At 36.7% G+C, this 18,181-nt stretch overlaps 1 protein-coding gene and 1 long non-coding RNA gene across 5 annotated transcripts in view; one reads left to right on the top strand and one right to left on the bottom strand.

The window, feature by feature from the left end:
- LOC124303100 (uncharacterized) overlaps positions 1 to 18,181 on the top strand; it is a 59,635-nt gene that overhangs the window by 10,625 nt on the left and 30,829 nt on the right. The gene's annotated exons all lie outside the window — the stretch shown is intronic.
- LOC124303087 (uncharacterized) lies at positions 1,207 to 17,410 on the bottom strand. Of its 4 annotated transcripts, none has more exons than XM_046759879.1 (5): positions 17,148 to 17,410; positions 5,627 to 5,893; positions 4,839 to 5,330; positions 1,865 to 2,137; positions 1,207 to 1,655 (listed from the first exon to the last, which is right to left on the bottom strand). In XM_046759879.1, exons 2-5 carry the CDS (start codon positions 5,891 to 5,893, stop codon positions 1,569 to 1,571), a joined length of 1,119 nt encoding a protein of 372 aa, XP_046615835.1. In that variant the 5' UTR covers positions 17,148 to 17,410; the 3' UTR covers positions 1,207 to 1,568. The 4 variants fall into 4 exon arrangements, with proteins under 4 accessions (XP_046615835.1, XP_046615837.1, XP_046615836.1 ...); XM_046759881.1 differs by lacking the exon at positions 17,148 to 17,410 and adding an exon at positions 14,518 to 15,127; XM_046759880.1 differs by lacking the exon at positions 17,148 to 17,410 and adding an exon at positions 14,530 to 15,126.

Here is an 18,181-nt window from a genome sequence, read left to right on the forward strand (position 1 = left end):
TTTTAATTCTGTTAACTCGTGTTAATTCCGTTTTCTCACGCTCAATTCGTGTTCGTTCACTGGGAACAATTTCTTTTGTTGGTCCATCAAACTAAAGCGGAGCTGGCAACACTTCCTTTTGTTTGTTTGAAAAATCGAAGCGGAGCTGGCGACGATTCATTTTGTTGGTTCAACAAAATGTTTTTTGATATTTCTGTTTGTTGTCTCGACCAAATTATTTTACCATACCGATTTTGTAATAACTACTTGATTTTCATGTTGTCCATACAAAACAAATGGATGATTGCTACGAAACAATGCAACGAAATTTTTGTTTAAATGATACCAGACAATTCTGATGGTGCAATAATTTTTTTGTTGTTGTAGCAAAACTTTTTTCCGGGTGTTTGTACTTTTCTTGTGGAAAAGACTTTTAGCCTGCGAAATTGGCGAATTTGTGAATAGGTGAATAAAAAAATTAATCAATTTGGAATTCCATTTTTGTTTTGATAGGTAGTGAATTAGTTCCAAACTAGACGGACTTGTCGTCTACGCGTAATTACACGTCACTTTAATTCTATTCGTCAACATGTTGTATCGCTACACACTGAGACTCAAACACGTACTAGAATTAAGGGATATCGTATAAACTGTACTTGATTGAGTCTAAAGCTCTGTGTCTATGACTATTTAATTTTTGCCCAACTTCTGTGAAAATTCCATGCGTTCCGTATTTTATTAATTCCGGGCGTAATTTTCGATCCGATGCTTACAGCGTGTTCAGACTGCGCGCAATCGATTCCGCTCACAAAATTACGTCGAAACGGTGAATTTTCAAAAGAACAAATGGAGTAATTTCCAACACTTGCTTGTAGATCAAGGATTATGTGTCCCATTTTCAAATAGTGCGTTAAAACGACGTCGGCTCATGCGCATAAATGAAGTGCTCGAATTTGTAGACTAAAGAGCTTCTTTCAAACTTCACACTAGACTAAAAATTTCCACTTTTCGCACTCGTAATAGAATATAGTATCTTTAATCGATTCATTTTGAGTCGCATGACTTTGTATGGGATAATATTGTGTAGCATAATTTTATGTACGATCGATCTGTAGCATTGGTGTATACTCAAATTCCTCGACGTGAATATTCGCTTACGCTTTACGAATAGATGCATATTTGACAGACAATCTTACATTACATCTACTGCAATAAATTCAAGCTGCCAACATTTTAATGTGCTTTAATTCATTATTGACGAAATCGTACAAAAATCACTACAGATATTATGTTACGCCTTGGTCCCAAACAGTACTATGTACAATAAATTACAGGAGAAGTATACTTATGCTTGAGAAATAACTGAACAAATCAACAGTTCAAATAATAAATAGAAATAAATTACAATATTTAGGTTTAGGCAGTAGTCGAACTAATCCACTCAAGTATTTCACTTATGACAAATCCAGTCTTTGGTCATTTTTAAATTGAACTCATAAAATACAAACAATTGACAATAATGCGATCCTAAATACGGAATAAATGTAAAACTATCCTACGGATGGCTGCTTCAATTTCTCACCAAATAATTAGTTTACATTAGGATTGTCTTCGAGGTAGGGTCGAATTTGGTTTCCAAGATCCCGTTGAAAGTCTCTCACCGACACTTGGGATTGCTGTGAAATAATTTGAAACAATCCATTAAATGAATACATGACCGTGACTTGACGCGAATTCTCTTACGACTATTACTCGTTCGTACTTTGAAACCTTTGAAATCAACTTTCAAAATAAATCTTTTCTACTTGTAACCCAGATGCAGATAGTCTACGGACTATCGTAATTAAAAATCATGATTAAAAAATGTCACATTCCAAAATCTTACGCTCAACGCTTCGCGCCACTCAATGTTAAACAGCCTGACCAATCCTCTGAGATTTCTTCTGATAATTCCCAGCAATTCAGATCTGGTTAGCACGAAGGGAGCTTCGGTTGTGGTCGTTGTCATAGTTGTATTTGCATCTATCAAAGTACCGGTCACACTAGTTGTAGCACTGGAGGTAGTCGAGGGGCGCGAGGTGGACGAAACATCGGGTGAAAGATTGCTGTTAACTATGGCACCAATCTGGTTGACCGCTGATTTAGTGTCGTTCACTTTCTGAAACATGGTACAGAAGGTTATACCGACAGAGGATAAATAAATATTCCCATCGTTAAATTATCTCCTGTAGATTCATAGCCTGTAGCAGGTGTCCAGATATTTCAAACCGTCTTTATTTCAAGAAGCAATTGATTAAAAAATTGCCCAAATCTGCCAGAAGAATGAAGCCATTGAAAACTTAGTGCAACGGTGAGAGGAGCGGTTCGGAAAGATTTGAATTACGTTGCAATATAAAAAATGAGTTTGTACACAGAACACTGCCATTACATTTTTCGTGTACTAGGCGTTTTTTCGCCCTTTTGAAAATAATACCGATAGCTGACTATCTTTTTTATGGTAATCCAACTTTGTCATTGCGATACGGTGAAAAGAGTTTTGGCAACTGGAAAATGTTTTTAAACATTTCGATATGGATGATAAACGATTTTATATCGTGATACAGCCAAGACGCTTCAGATATCAAGATTTGGAAGTATTTTACTTGGAATATGAAAAGTCGCCGAATTTGGAAATCGAAATAAAACACGATCCGATTAAATGCTGCTCCAAAAGGCCAAAACCATGCATAAGATTCTTAAGCCGTTACGTGAACGTAATCCAATAATCATACATACATATATCATCTACACCCATAACTTCGTCGATAAAACAAACTTTCTCCTTTGCATGTCCAGCTAATCGCCTTGTCGTTGCGTATACCTTCATTGACGTGACACGTAAATGTCACCGTGACGTACATTAATATCGATATCGCCGCCGTTACGACGGTTCATTAATTTTCTAAAACGTAAATCTCGCCTCCCTGGTTCTTTGTCTTAGCCTCAGGCTTTTTCGTACGGCATAAGAAATCTGGTGCAGTACAAAATAAATTCATTGACGTATACGGAAATCCTGTAGAATTTCAAACCGAGTACGTTAAAGGAAATTTTTTGTTCAAATTACAATTTTATGTACAGGCAAGCAAAGCTCAACACCCTACATGGTAGTAATATTATCCTCATTTTCTCCAATTCAGCAATATTTCTGAGATTCAGTGACTTGTCTCAAAACGTGGGTTCAAAGAGCTTTCATTTAAGGAATATTAAACATTGAGTTCAACCATCGCGTTATCGTTCCTAATGGGCTCAAGATTATCAGTTTGGTGGAGATATTTTCTGCGCAGCCAATCGCGGAATGCTATTTTCATTGCAATCTCAACTGTCGCTACAATGTAATAGTACTCTAATTCGCATGTAAGTTCCACGACGAGATTCCGGAGAGACGGAACAACTGGAACCGGACAATGCGGATTTCGGGTGAGCGCACTTGTGCTTTCTATCGATAGATTTGGCGAATGATATGAATCTGTGCTGAAACGTACGGTGTCCAACTAAATTATTTCACCCTCGCGTCCACGTTATTTTTCGCTATCTGTTTGTCATAATCTTTGACGTTATGTAATGTTTACTGTCGAGTTCATTGCGGTAATCAGTAAATTTGTTCTTAGACTGACTGAAAAGTATATTTTACTTTTTCCGCGTCTCGGGAATAACTGATTTTGATATTAAAGTGTTTCGAGCGTGGTGTAACGCGACTGATTCAAGAGCTTTTACGAGAATCTATCTAATTCTTTGATTTATTTAGATTTCCTTGTAAAATGATCGTGCTATTCTCGAAAAGTGCGTTCTGGCCAGCCCGAGTTGAATAAATTTTTTACAGATTTTCCATCCATATATTTCTATAATTCGCCGCGAAACAGGCTTTGAGATTATATGCTGCAAATTATGCGATTCTTAATTCCTATGGTAATTTATTGGTTCTAGCTGACCAGAGCGCAATTCCTAACACAGAAACAATCGTATCGCGAAAAAATTGAAAATGAATCAATTATTGACGAAGAAATGAAACGGATTCTCGTAAAAAGTCTCAAATCGGCTACATGACACCATCTGCAAAACACCGCAGACGACAACCGTTGACAAATAACCTGTCAGATTAACCACAATAACAAATAAAGCAGGGTATCGGGATACCTGCCGCGATTATTTGATCTAGCTTTTTGAATTTTTTTTTTTCCAAGTGTTGCGCATAAAAACTTACAGGTAATTGTAGGTATAATACCTAATTCGATAAGCGTTGGTGCGCTTGTAAAAAGTTTGCAGCTTCTTCCTCTCTACGCTTTGAGAGTATAATATTACTATATAAACAACCAGTTGCGATCTTATTCTATGACTGGACCTTTTTGTAATTTGAGATCGGATCCGTAACGCTTATAGCTAACGAGAAGAAAATTAATTCCACATTTTACAGTTTGACTAGTATAACTACAAATTAGAAACTTTTGAAGAATTTGAAAATAGTTTGTTTGATAAAATAGATTTTTTTTATCACTAAACCCGAGATGTAAAATGTCAATGTTCAAGGAACAGCCCTGCGAGAGTACGTTTCGTAATGGTGGTACCATGCATTTTTCATACTTTTCATGTCCTGTTACACATAAATTGAAACATTCGGTTCACAATAAATGTTTTAACCGATGTTTAAACATCCCGACAGGACATTACGATACCAATTTATGGAAATGGAAATGGAATTGGTAACTAGTGTTCGTAGGCAGCTCAAGAATATTGACTGTCAAAACTGTCGCAATGTTCTGAATTACAAAATTTCAAGTAAGCATTTCTGAAGTTTCTCAAGTGTCACAAAATAGAAAACCAACCTCAAAAGCCAACCTGGCCAACGTCAAGACGACTCCTGGCTTCTGCTGACTTGATACCTGTCTGACCCCGCGTTTAATTTCTTCGCGATCGGTAGTCTTTGCAATTATTTTACCCTCCAAAGAATTCAGGATATCCAATTCACTCAGACTTGGTACGTAGGAATCCTCTTTCAACAACATCTTTGTAATAAGTGATGCGATCTTTTCAGTAGTAGAATTTTTCACTTTCCTGTCGATTTCATCCTGAACATTCGAAGGATCGACTTCACCAATTATCTTCTTCGTATCATATTCCTTCGAGTCGGGATCCGCTTCTTCAACGTCGAGAGGAAGATAATCTTGGTAGTAACTATGTGTTCCCGGCAGGGCAGAGAACCTTTCCTCGTCTTGAACTTTTCCCGAAGGATTTTCGGTCACTTGCGATAGGCTCTGATAGTATGATTTCTGATCTTTTCGAAACCAGTTTGCGTACTTATCTCCATAGTCATATTCCTGGTTAAAAAATGTATCAAAATTAGTTGGAATTTACCGATGGTTTCGAAAATAACTCTCTGAATTTTCTCATTTGTGTCAGACTCTGACGCCTTTTGCACTGAAATGTTCTATCAACGTGGTTCTATTCGAGGTTGATCATAAGATGCGACTTGCAAGGAAGGTATACCAGGTCGATCTTTCCGATTCGATTTCTTTTGTAACATGTTATAGTAGACCTTTTTGGTATACAATTGACCTTCATGCGTAAAAGTGTATTTTTTTTTAAAGACTTTTGGAACCAGAAATAAACTCACCTTAGATTGAGCTGGATGATTTCGCGACTGCCGCCACTGCTCTAGCTGGAATGGATCGTTACTTTCAAATTGGGACTTTAATGAACCTCGGTACTCGGCCCCGTAATTAATGTGTGCGGGGTAATCCTTTCCGGTCTGTGGGTATTTGACAACTTTTCCCGCTTGTTGTGGAGTCCAATACGTCCTGACAGGACTTCCGCTAAGAGGTCCGATATAAATTGCCAGTAGACAGCTCACGGCCCAGGTTTCTATCACTGCCTGGTGCATCTGTAATTGAATATTTCAGAATTTCCAGTGGGTCTCTTGTAACTTAGTATACGATACGGTCTGTTCAACGGTCGGCTTTACAATTTGATGTGATGCACGCTGTGAAATTGGTGCACATAATTTAGCAACATTCTCATTTATTTGGAAAATGTCCCTGCAACGTGGAAAATAATTCACTGCAATTGCAAATGGAATAATGAAAATCACTAATATTTTTGGTGATATCGCGTTATTATTTCGTTTTCTTAATGTCAAAATCGTATTTTTCGTTCAACTTTATAAATCGTTTCTGCTTTTATTTGCAAATGGATTCTACACGGGTCACGAAGTACCAATTTTAAATAATGTTGACATGTTTTTTCACAGAGAATAAGGTACTATAACTCAAAGAATATCTTTGATGCAAAATTTTTGTGACTGATTTAGAAGATCGAGAAGAAATTCGTCTCGAATGACTTGTAAGATTTGATTCACCGCATAAAATAGACAGTAATTGAAGAAAATTTGGCAAACGTTACAATTTGGCATTCCAAAAATCATACTATAGTGTAGTTACTCAGAAAATAAATGGTGAATGAACTTTTTCCAGTTAAGATTCATCTGTTTTCAACTTTGTTTTACCTAAAAAAAAATCCACCTCAAATAAATCCACGGTAATTGATTTGTATCACCGATGTTACACATTTGCGTCATACTTATTTAGTATATTTTTTTCTGCATATAAACGAATTTTGACCTATCTGTTGCGCAAGAATACTGGCACTTGAAAGTATGACTTTACACGGTATAAGCTATACAGGAACAGGAAGCAGTTCCCATAATGAAAAAGTAGTATGGATTCGATTTCGCAACGCTTTTCCTCTCTCCCACGATTATTCATCGATTACTATCACCTCGCAACAAATCGCGTGTTGATAATTACAATAGTTTCAGGTGTAGAAATTACAATAACATATCATTTTCATGCGAGAAAAAACATTTCGGCCTGAAAGCACATGCGTGGTCATGGGGATACGGAGAAAGTACGGGAAATCCCCATCGAATTCCTACGGGAAAATCTATTGCGATAATCACCGTTACGTAACGATTGTTTACCGAAGAGTTTATACGCAAATTACCATCGTCGTTCTGACGTTTATATAATATGGATATAGGCGCAATAACGAATGATGACGAATTTTTCAGAATCATTTATCGCAGGCGACTCAGCCTCGCGTATGTTATAAAACATAATTAATAAATTTGAGTTGCGTGAATATCACTTTTCCTGTAAGGTTCTCTGGATTATTCGAGGTAGTGTTGTTAAGTCACCCGCGATACGTTTCCTTATGCTAATAACAGCTGACGTAAAAGGGAATCAAGACGCTTTCTTGACGCTTAACACCGTAATTACCCATACACATCGACACCTGTTTCGTAACTTTATTGACACACCTTGATTTGGAGCTGAAATGATGCGTTACGAGTACAAGCCGCAAACAAAGTCAACTTGCCATAAAAAAAGTCGACATAGTCAAAATGTGAAAAGTATAGTAATATTTATATTATCGCTAAAACTTCGAGAAACATCCTAAAAATTAAGCTTTGTATATGTACTTAAGTAGGTTATAAGACGAAAACTCCGAAGAGTATAAAACTGGGAAAATGGAATACTGTAGATTCTTGTTAACGTCACTCAACTACTCGGCTTATTGCTCATTGTCAGTTTCAACACGAATTACTTTCAACGAATTGGCTTTGCTCTGGTGCACATACTAATATAGCTCTACTGTGATTGTGCAAGAATGTTTCATGGCTTTCGCGTCATACTCGAAACTAATCGTGTTGCATAAAATATCCAATATCGTGAAAAAGCTTTACCTCAAGCATACAATGGTTATATTCTAGTTATTAGCAGTTCATCAAAGATGACTGCATATTTTTCGCCTGCCCGTTTCAAATATTAGCGTACCCGTGATCCATTCAAGAAACTATATGTAATTCGTTACAGGCCTTATCTGATCTGTTCAACTTTGGTTTTCCAATTATGAACTCACAATACCGAAAGCATCGTCACTATTGCAAGTAGATCGATTTCGATTCAAGTTGAACGAAGAAAAGTTCCCATTAGTCCTAGATTTTTATTGATTTGATATTCTTTATACGCTTCACCTTTTTTCTCTTCTGGGCGCCGCAGCTTTTAATTCTCGTTGTATTTTTCCCTTGTCTCCTCTTGTTTGTTCCAAGAGCTATTAAATTCTGAATAAGAGATAGTATTCGCAGTTGATCAGTATTCAACATTTACTCTGTGGTTTCATGCAATCAGTGACTAACAATAAGGATGACCTACTTCGAGAAAAGCTTCAGCGATTTTTAAAGACACTCCTGTGATTTTCAGAAATTGCAAAAATTGTTGAAATTATTTTACGCTTTAGAAGATTTCTGAACATTTTGACGACTGAAGCGGGACGGATACGAAAGCTCAATCTTTTTGTATGTCTAGAAAATTTTTTTCTTGCTACATCTCTGCCCGCCGATTTACCCCGCAATTCAGCACTTGACGCAATTGCAGGTTTACGTTACGTTTAACTTCCGAATGAAGTTTTTTTATTACACGTAATATTTAAACTGCACAACCTTATTTAGAATTTATTTATTTATGCTTGCACAAAACAGTGGTCGCCCAAATTTTTTTTAAGCCTATTAATTTTTTGTTTACTCGTGTCTTTCGATTTCTTATTTTCTTTTCAGCGTTAACTTCATCACACACGTGATCGAAGCACCTAAATCGATGGGAATTCAGTTTCACTAAACACTGGCCTGCACAAACCCGTGGGTGAATTGATTACAAATTACAAATAGTGAATTTAGGCACTCAGATTCTAATTATTAAATCTCACTGTAAATAATTTCACATAAATTTAAAATGTATCAATCACTTACGATCGATCCAGTTTCTCTGACATTATCTAACATCAGACGACGTAAAACTAAAACTGACAGTCGCGATGGTTCGCAGAGATCGCTGGTTGACATGGTGTGCATAATAGGTGCTGGGGTTCACTTCTGACGTAACGTTATTTTCGACACTATATTTCGACTACGTGATGGCCCGCTCCACGTGCATTGAATGTTATTCCAAGGCAATCCTGGCTTATGAAACTTCAAAACAAGTTCGCTGAATTCTCAATGGGAAGTTTGGTGTTAGAGGTGTACGTTACTGACATTTTTTTATCGAAATTATTTGATGTTGGAATAAATATCAATTAATTTGAATTTTCCTTCATTTGATGTGGTTAATTACTTGAACGTCAAGCGTATAGTAGACTAACATCCTAGTTTGTTATACTCTGATATCGTGACTGTAAAATTGTTACATGGATATCGACATCAATTTATGCGAAAGGTTTGCGCAAGATTCAAGGAGCATAATGTTCTTGAAGTTTCAACTTCCAAGGAATTGTCTCATTCTCTCATACTCTTACATTATCGCTAAAATATTATCTCTCCCAAATAACCTCAGATGGAAAAGCCTTTCGCTAAGTACATTAAAGTTGTGATTACTAGCAAAAAATTTTCATTCGTTTACAAAAGTACCAAAGTAACTATCTACGAAATATCTCATTCATCTATAACAACTATTCAAATGTAGATTATTGCCCATTCCATGTTAACGTTTGCTTGGACGAAAAATTCGCAATCAATGCAATTGACTTATATCTAAATGATTTCGAGACAAAAGTGGTAAGAAGGTTGAAATATTTCTTTATTTGCGTTTTACCTCAATTGTTTCGACGCATCGAAAAGTATGCCACTTTTATTTTCTACGATACTCTTTTTCAGAACGTTTCCTGCGCATAAATTGTTAACATAGAAGACATTTTTAAATATTTTTATGAATGTGTTAAAGTTCACGGTAATAATTTTACTTAATATTACATTGAAATGGAATTTGGCAAAATAATAACTTATAAAAATCAGATTTATGACTGAAAAGTGACGAAAATGGTGCTAGATATTTGAAAAAGAAATCTTCTGCGATGAATTCACGAGTACAAGAAATTTTCTACCACAGCCTGCAAAGGAAATCTTCAAAATATATCCGGCGTCTACATTTTCATCGCAGAAAATTTACCTTTTTTCTAAATTACTCAGTATCATAGACTTCAAATTGTAGTGATTCAAACCGGATCGAATTCTATCTGAGTAATGACACCGTTACAAAAAACCTCTTCACCGCACGATGTGTCCTATCTTCAAGTTGGTCGAATAAACAAACTGATATCTCCAACGAGATCTTCGACATGGAAATTAAATTGTCAAAACAATCCATGCATAGTTGAAACCACATCGACATAAAAACTTTTCGCGTTTAAAAGTAACCGGAAAATTAAGTTGGACGGTAAAAGTAACTCTGGTTATTTAAAAGTCAATTGAATCACATTGTATTATTAAAGTTCTGCTCCTGCAGATGAAACCAAAAAACAGATTGGGTTTGAATATGACAAAAACCATAACACCATCAGTCGATTACCAACGACTATTGATGTCGTATTAATAATATAATAACACTGGTTCGACACAAATTTGAATTTTATCTTAATATCCATTTAATTCTCATTACGCGATCCCTGAGAGTTGATTGAAATAATGAAAAAACTGATCTACAGAATGACGCGCACATACCGTTAAAACGTTCGCTGCCCCTTCACTGGTCCAAATCATTTCACTGTTACGCGGCAACAATCCACAGCGTTTCGCCCTGATAATTGTACAGCTTGAATAATCGTATCACAGTTCGGAATTATCCGAGCCCATTCCGAAGTGATAATTCAACAGCCGAGATCGAAGAATATGGCTAATGTTTTTCACACACAAAGCACCGGCTCGAATCTTCAGGTGTCCAGTTAGCACGTAGCCGGAGTGTCTTACCAGCAACGACCGCGACCACGTGGAGGATTCGATAATACAGAAGACGCGCCTTACTTTCACTCTCCGTCGAATTGACCACGTGGTGGACAACCGCCATTTCGTGTTATATTGCGTGCGATTGTATAATCAACGTTTCCTCAAACCCATTCCTCGAGCAATGCCCAGTCATAATCGATCGAGGCTCGCAATTAGTAGCCTTCGGTTTTTTCATTAGGAGCGAAGAAGCTAAAAACTTTTTCATTTTTTGATTAAACTAAAATTGAAGCGTGAAAATCAAATTCTTGGATGGTTTTGACGATGTAAAATACCGTGGAAAACGTATATTTCATATATTTTTGCCAACGGCTATTAACGATTTTAACTAACTCTTCTAAAAATAGCCGTGGACCATTAATTTTCAAAACAAAGATCATGTGAAAGAATCAGCATGTATCGTGATCTACGAATACGAGAATGTGTGAGTTGACTTTACTTTTTAGCACGTTTACACAAGCATCCCCTCTTCGGATGCCTCGACAAACTCCCGTGACGAAAAGCCGTTTATCAACTATATGAAAGATGTTTGGATGACGGGCGATTAACATTCGAATATTGCGAGAGATTTGTGCTGATGTTGAACTGCGGGTCGTTACTCCCTGTAGACCATCCATTAACAGATTCTCAAGACAAAATCACGGCCTTGAAATAACGAGGGAAATTTCATAAAAATTATCTTCCGCCTTCCATGTCTGCGTAAAGTAGAGTATTGAAAAAATAATTTGGTCATGTATTTGTTGATTTTTGTTCAAAATGATGATTGCAAAATTTATATACAATTCAATTTCACTGTTTTTCAGTTATGTGGATATACTTTAGCATGAGTGACGTCACACAAGTAACTTCTGTCAAACTGTTGTTGAAAAACCAAAGAATGCGACAAAACCATTTTTCCATAAACCAGTGAAATTTTCATATTTCTCAGTTACAAACGGTTTTAAAGAATATGAATATAACGAATGAAACTTTCGTGAACTTATTGGTCGAAATACTGTTGGATTCACATTCGCAGTGACATCTCGTACGTATACATATGTATGAATACTTGGAATTGCAAAATTTTTCATGCATACAAACCGTCTAAACAGGTCAAGGATTGAGTTGTATTCGACAGAATGTCACAGCCGCATTTCATCTGATTTCAAGAATATTTTCATACATCACATTACTCAATCACACATCTTACGAAATATGTTAATCAAAGTAAACATTCCGTCTTGTTTCGTGCTCCGTCATAGCACACATGATAATATTTGCCGATGAGATTATTTCACTAGCTGAGGTTGTGTGGATAAATATAATATATACGCACGGATAGCTGGAACGCAAGCGTCATAAATGCAATCGGTAGAAATCCTTGTAACACTTTACCCCTCAATTATCCATAGAATGATCTCTGACCACAAAACGCATATAATAATGTTCTAGAATCTGGTGACCATGGCCAGTCAATTGAGTCAGCAGAACTTTGCCCACCTGCTCGTGTTCGTTTTTTTTTTTTTTTTTTTATTTTGTTTTTTGCTATTACATGTCCTGAATTATTAATAACGCACGAATTAACTGTTGTGAAACGATGGAAAGTAAGATAACTTGAGCGTACCCGCTGAAAGCTCAAAAAGCAAAAGTTGAATGTATCGTGACGGTAATAAAGTAGTTTAAGTAAATATTGAAGGTAAGCAGTCCAAGAAAAATAAGTATGTTCTTTAACATCAGTCATCGACAATTGAAACTTGTTTTTTTCAATTCTCTTCAGTATTAATTGCTTCCTAACTCTACTATCTGCCGTATGAACAAAGGCCATTCATCCAGATGTGCCTTTATCGCATGAATCTTGGTAACGACTTAAAATCTAGTGATCAATGATTTACTAGCAGTGTTATTCCTTGCGACGGTAACAATTTGTTCTTGACCGTACTTCTAAGTTTGATTGAACGTTCAGTTAACCTGATTCTTTCAATTCAATGCCACCCCGAACTCAACTGCCAGCTAGTATTAGTTCACATCAGACAGCAATATAAAGCAGGACAAGGATAATCAGTTCATAAAGTGTGATTTTGTGAAATCCTGAACGAATTACAAATAATTTTATTCCTTGTGTTTTCCACTATAACCCCGGTGTTCAATTCCTAGAAAGCAGATACGAACTGTGTCAATGTGTGCTAAGCTCGTAATAATAAAGGAAAAATAAGAAAGGAAGTATTCCAGGAAGTTTGGCAGAACTAAGTTGTATGCACGCGTAATATTTGCCATTCTAATCACCTCAACAATACAACGATATCTTTACAGTGTGGAAAAGTTTGGTAACCAAAATTGAGGTACATCCGATCACTTCTTTTCTAAGCATCTGTACAGGATTCATAGCTATGTGTTTTACATAAGCCTGCGCAATGATGACATCACACTAATCGTTGACCGAAGCTTTTTATTACCAAGAATAAAATCTCACAGCTAGCTAGATATTTTATGTGATGCGTAAAACGCGGTACGCGCAATGTTGACGTCAAAACTTGTCCAAATAGCGCATTTCTTCAACCTTCAAGCATCGCGAACTGTTTTTCAGACGTCTCTAAAACAGTCTCTAATACATACAATCAATTTGGCCACGGCTAAGACACGCAAGTGTGAACCATCGTAACAATAGACTGTCTAAATGCAAAACAACGTCATGATTAGCAAGTGTCAAATTTAAATTTAAGGGGGTATTCTAGTGTAGAGGCATGAATTTGAGGTGTTTTTTGAAGTGCTATAAACAAAAAACAAAAAATATTTTTACTATCCATTTTTTTATCAGGCGTTTGTTATCATTTCACGATTACAAAAAAAAAAAAAACAAGTCAAAAAATACAAAATTGAAAGTGCTATGAGTTGTTGAAGTGGGGGGTACAAAAAAAATGGCGCGCCAATGTTGCCACGATTGCAAGCATTTTCAAAATCAGAAAAAAAAAAAAAAAAGATTATTAATCTACATAAATGCAGCTATCGTACTAACCAAAAAAAAGTCGAAAAAAAATTTTTTTTTGCCAAATTACGGCTGTCCGAAAAAATAATACGTTTTTTTTGACTTTTTTGGACGTTTCTGAATTTTTTAAAAATAGTAAAAATTATTATTTAGTTATAATAATGGTTCGTGCGATAGAGACATGTATTGAGAAGATTCTCACCAAATTTCAAGTAAATCGGTTCAATAGAACTTGAGAAATCATGTCAACCGTTTTGAAAAATGTAGTTTTGAGAAAAACGCGTTTAAAGTTTCGAGTAAAATTCGTTCCAGCCGAGCCAGTATTGAAGACGTGTCACTAAAATAGCTATATCTCTGAAAATAATTGAAATTTTGACTTGTCCTTTCAAGGACACATTCTTAAAAGGTTAAGCTTTGAAAATATAAAAAAAAAAAAAAATCGATTTTTTCAAATTTCTACACTAGAATACCCCCTTAACCCAATTAGACACACTCGTTTTATTGCATATCTTGTCTTTCACGTCTTTAAGATGCTGTGACTAAGAACCAAGAGAAACGTCTTTCAGCTTCTATGAGAACAATAAGTCGGTATATTAGAATCGGCGATCTGGCTCGTGTGCTTGTAAACTGGAATTGGTATCGAAACACTGGAATAACTTATTAAATCACAGTGGAATACGGGTCACTGGGTAAAAATATGAAGGATGTTTCAACTCACGGCTCAAGTTACCTTTATTATCGAGTATGCGGTAGCGGGTTGGCCAGATTGACTAATCGTAAGATCCCAGCGTTCGAGCCTCTCGGTCAATTATCAGCTGGACTAAGATGTGAACATTCAACAAACTTCAACCAAGTAGAATTGACCAAGACTCGGAGCCGATGCCTTAACACTTGGAAAGAAAAAGGATGAATGGAAGGTCGGACACTGTTCACTCGCTTTGCTTGTGGCGCAGTACGGCTTGTATCGTCGTTTTTTTCACGAACGGTCAAAGTTCTTGCGGTTCCGCGGAGCAATTGAGCCGTTACATTTCAGCCGTTCAGCCGCAAACTCACTCGCGATAAAAGACCTTCGAAACACGCACGGCACGTTTTACCTCGAACAGAAATCAGCCATCCTATATCCCGGCTCATCGCACTGCTGATATTTCGATTTTCAAGACTCGTCGCGTTTTTCAAGAAGTCGACTCGGCGCGAATTGGGACCTTACTAAATAAGCGTGATTTGGCCAATGGCGTCTTTCCAGCGGGTGCCATGAACGAGGCCGATGGCTTTAAGGCTGGCCGGACGCGATTCCATTCCCAACACTGTTTTCCTCCGATCTTCTCTCCCATTCTCTTTCGGTCCATGGATCTGAACTCGACGAGTCCCCCTTCCGAGTTACATAACAGCTGTTTTCTTGCGGCTCGATTCATTGGCCACGGCTTAAAAACCGTGCTGTAATTCTTATGCATCAAAAAACTCGCGGTGATAGTCTTTCGGTGTTAATTGATAGGCTAACCTTTGTGGCTTTGTAAGTTGTAGTCAGATGGACGTTGTCGCCACGTTATTGACGGACGTTAAATTTTACAATCACAATTGTCGACGAAGAAGTTGACTTTCGAAAACGTGTAGGAATAAAATCCTTCCCACTTATAAATTACTTAATTTGAAGTTACACTTCGCTTACGTCACGACAAATATTCCGTCTGTTAAATTTCTGATAACATTCTGTGAGATTTGTTTTGAAAAATGCTTGGTACTAATCATTAGTATTTAGGTCGAATGGATGCTCATTTTTGGGATTGAAATTTTGTTGCGTCAGGGTGAAAGGCCAACGCACTCCAGACGAAGACAATTCGGATATTCGCTCTGTCGAAAAACTTACCTCTGCAGAATTTTGCTAACCTTTGATTCACACTCTGTACACGTGGATTAGACACCGACATTGAAAATACGAACGTTCCCAACTGTTGGTATTGCTAGGTGAGGTGAATTCGGTTCGCGATAAGCTTTTTGATATTACACGCGAAACCAGTTATTGTTTGATCAACGTAACTCACGTGGATATGGGTTACGAATGATCGTTGACATGGAATTTAAGAAGTTGACGAAGCGAGCCTGATTATGTATTAGCTGCCCACCTCAATACTTTTGCCAGAGTTTAATGACTTTCTCGGAACGGTGAAATCCCAACGAGACTCTCGGCTGGTCCCTCGGACTGCAAAATATGTACGTAAGATGTTCGGTAATAAACCGAGGAATATGAAAATAAACTGAGATCTTGAAATCCGATAGCCATGGTATAAGAAAGGAAATAAACGATTGTAATTCTGAACTCCAACAGACACGCGTCGAATTGTAAAATATGTGTCGACGATTTGGCTTAGCAACGATTACGTCGTTGAACAATGTTTTGCAACCTGTAATCGCAATTTTTTACTCGTCTGAAGAATCGCGGACCGTCTACTTCACTAGTAGATTTGAGAACATTCACAAAATCAAGGCTCGCGATAGCGGCGTTGTGAAACGGAAGAAACCAACATCTTTCACTCGCGCATAATTTTCAATTTTATTTATACGTCGATAATTGACGAGAGAAAAATTGATGGGTAAAAAATAATAAAAATAAAATAATAATCTATAACCAAATCCGTTGTGAAATGTGAAATTTTTTCAAACTATGCGACATGAAATTTGTCGGATCACACAGTTCGGTACAGTTTTGGTAGAAATTTCAAAAAAATAAAAAATGAGTTCCTTATTTCTTTTTCAACGTTTGTGAGGGGTTATGTCAATCTTGTTTCTGAACATTGAATCATTCATGAAAAAACTACCAAGGAAAAATATATTATTCGGTACATCGATACTTGTTGCATATTTGAGAGTTTAGGATAATTTTCATTCGTTTACGGTGAGAAAAATTTGCGATGAAATTATTTTTATTGCTATAAACAAGTATTTGATTACGGACAATTTATCTGTGAACAATACTGGGATATATTATTTAAAATTAATTAACCCTCTCTATTGTGATTAACGATCACACAATTAGACTTGTACATAAAAAAAATTGCATATTTCAGACAACAAAGATACGAGTATAACAGGAGGCTACTCATCCATCCAATAAACATTTTTTTTCTAGATGCAAATAGAAAAACCTCTCTTCAAATTGGTTAGTCTTCATAAAGGGAAGATAAGAGTTTAAAAAAATTGTAAGATCCGCAGCAAAAAATTTCAAAAAGTGGAGAAAACCCAATTTTTCTCCGCTTATCGCTTGAAATCGTCCATAGAGTTGTTTCTGAAAAAAAACTCCACTTGCAGGCTTTAATTTAATTCTCCTCTTAAATTTATTTCGTACGAACCAACCTTCGGTAGGGAGATTTCCTGATAATTTTTTCAGCCGAGCGTCGGCTAGTCGTAGAATTTCGATCCTCTCCGCGTGATTATCGCGTTACAACATCCAGTGTGATTCCTCGCGATGCACTTTGATTCAAGAGACACGCATCGAGACGCGAAACGTGTTGCACAACTCGTATAACCTACCAACCCGAAGTTCTCTTTGAGACAAGCCGGGCTTTGACTGCAGGGCTTTGCTATATACCGCGGAACGCATCTTGTCGAACCACAGATTGCCCAGAACTGAAGTGATGTGGCTCCAAGTCCCAGCTCCAAAGTCTCCGGCCAGCCATCAAGGTCGGTTGGATTTTTACGACACTCAAGTCACCGTCATTCCTCTGCTTCGTATCCGGAGCCAAGCTAAGCTGCGGCTGTGCAACAAACGGATCTTGCCGAAAGAAATTTGTCCATGACGCCGAACGTAACGACAGACGAATCACCAACGTCTACAAGAGAAAAATTTACACCCAAAGAATTTTCTAACGGGAAAACCTTAGCTTTGTTTGTATGTTTAAAGCTTTCTCTGTGAACTCGGTTACTTTTTTACGTTACGTGGAATTTATCGGACGAGCTGAGAATACTCACGGTGAATTATTTCACAATGATTGTATAAGTAGTGAAGATAATAAATTTTAAGAAAAAGAACCCAACGAACCTCCTGAAATGATCGGTAAGATCGAAATGTAAAGTGGAAGTTAAAAAACTGCTTGCGAAATTTAATTTTGTGTATTGATATGAAACCTTATTTTAACTGTGTTTTCAATCAACACACTCTTATCTAGGATGTAAATTACTTTGTTTCTTGAATGAGAAGTCTTATTTTATTAACTTTTTGATACAATCTCAAGGTTACATAACAGTGAATATGTTAGCTATAATTTCTGAAAAATGCTCGCATTAAATATCGTCTGCAAACGGTTGATTATCAATTTTTTACCGACCTATGACACTAAGAAACATACGGTTAAGAATATCCAATTTCAAAACACATGACAGTTTGTAAT

The sequence above is a fragment of the Neodiprion virginianus genome, chromosome 4 (assembly GCF_021901495.1).
Source record: "Neodiprion virginianus isolate iyNeoVirg1 chromosome 4, iyNeoVirg1.1, whole genome shotgun sequence".
NCBI classification, from domain to species: domain Eukaryota; kingdom Metazoa; phylum Arthropoda; class Insecta; order Hymenoptera; family Diprionidae; genus Neodiprion; species Neodiprion virginianus.

What these genes read in the sequence shown, in the direction of transcription:
- LOC124303087 (XM_046759878.1), bottom strand. Translation starts at nt 10,597, where the DNA reads ATGATTTGGACCAGTGAAGGGGCAGCGAACGTTTTAACG. An exon ending in GGGCAGCGAACGTTTTAACG is followed by an intron (nt 5,894 to 10,558) that starts GTATGTGCGCGT and finishes ATTCAATTACAG; the next exon opens with ATGCACCAGGCAGTGATAGA. An exon ending in AGTGGCGCGAAGCGTTGAGC is followed by an intron (nt 1,656 to 1,864) that starts GTAAGATTTTGG and finishes ATTATTTCACAG; the next exon opens with CAATCCCAAGTGTCGGTGAG.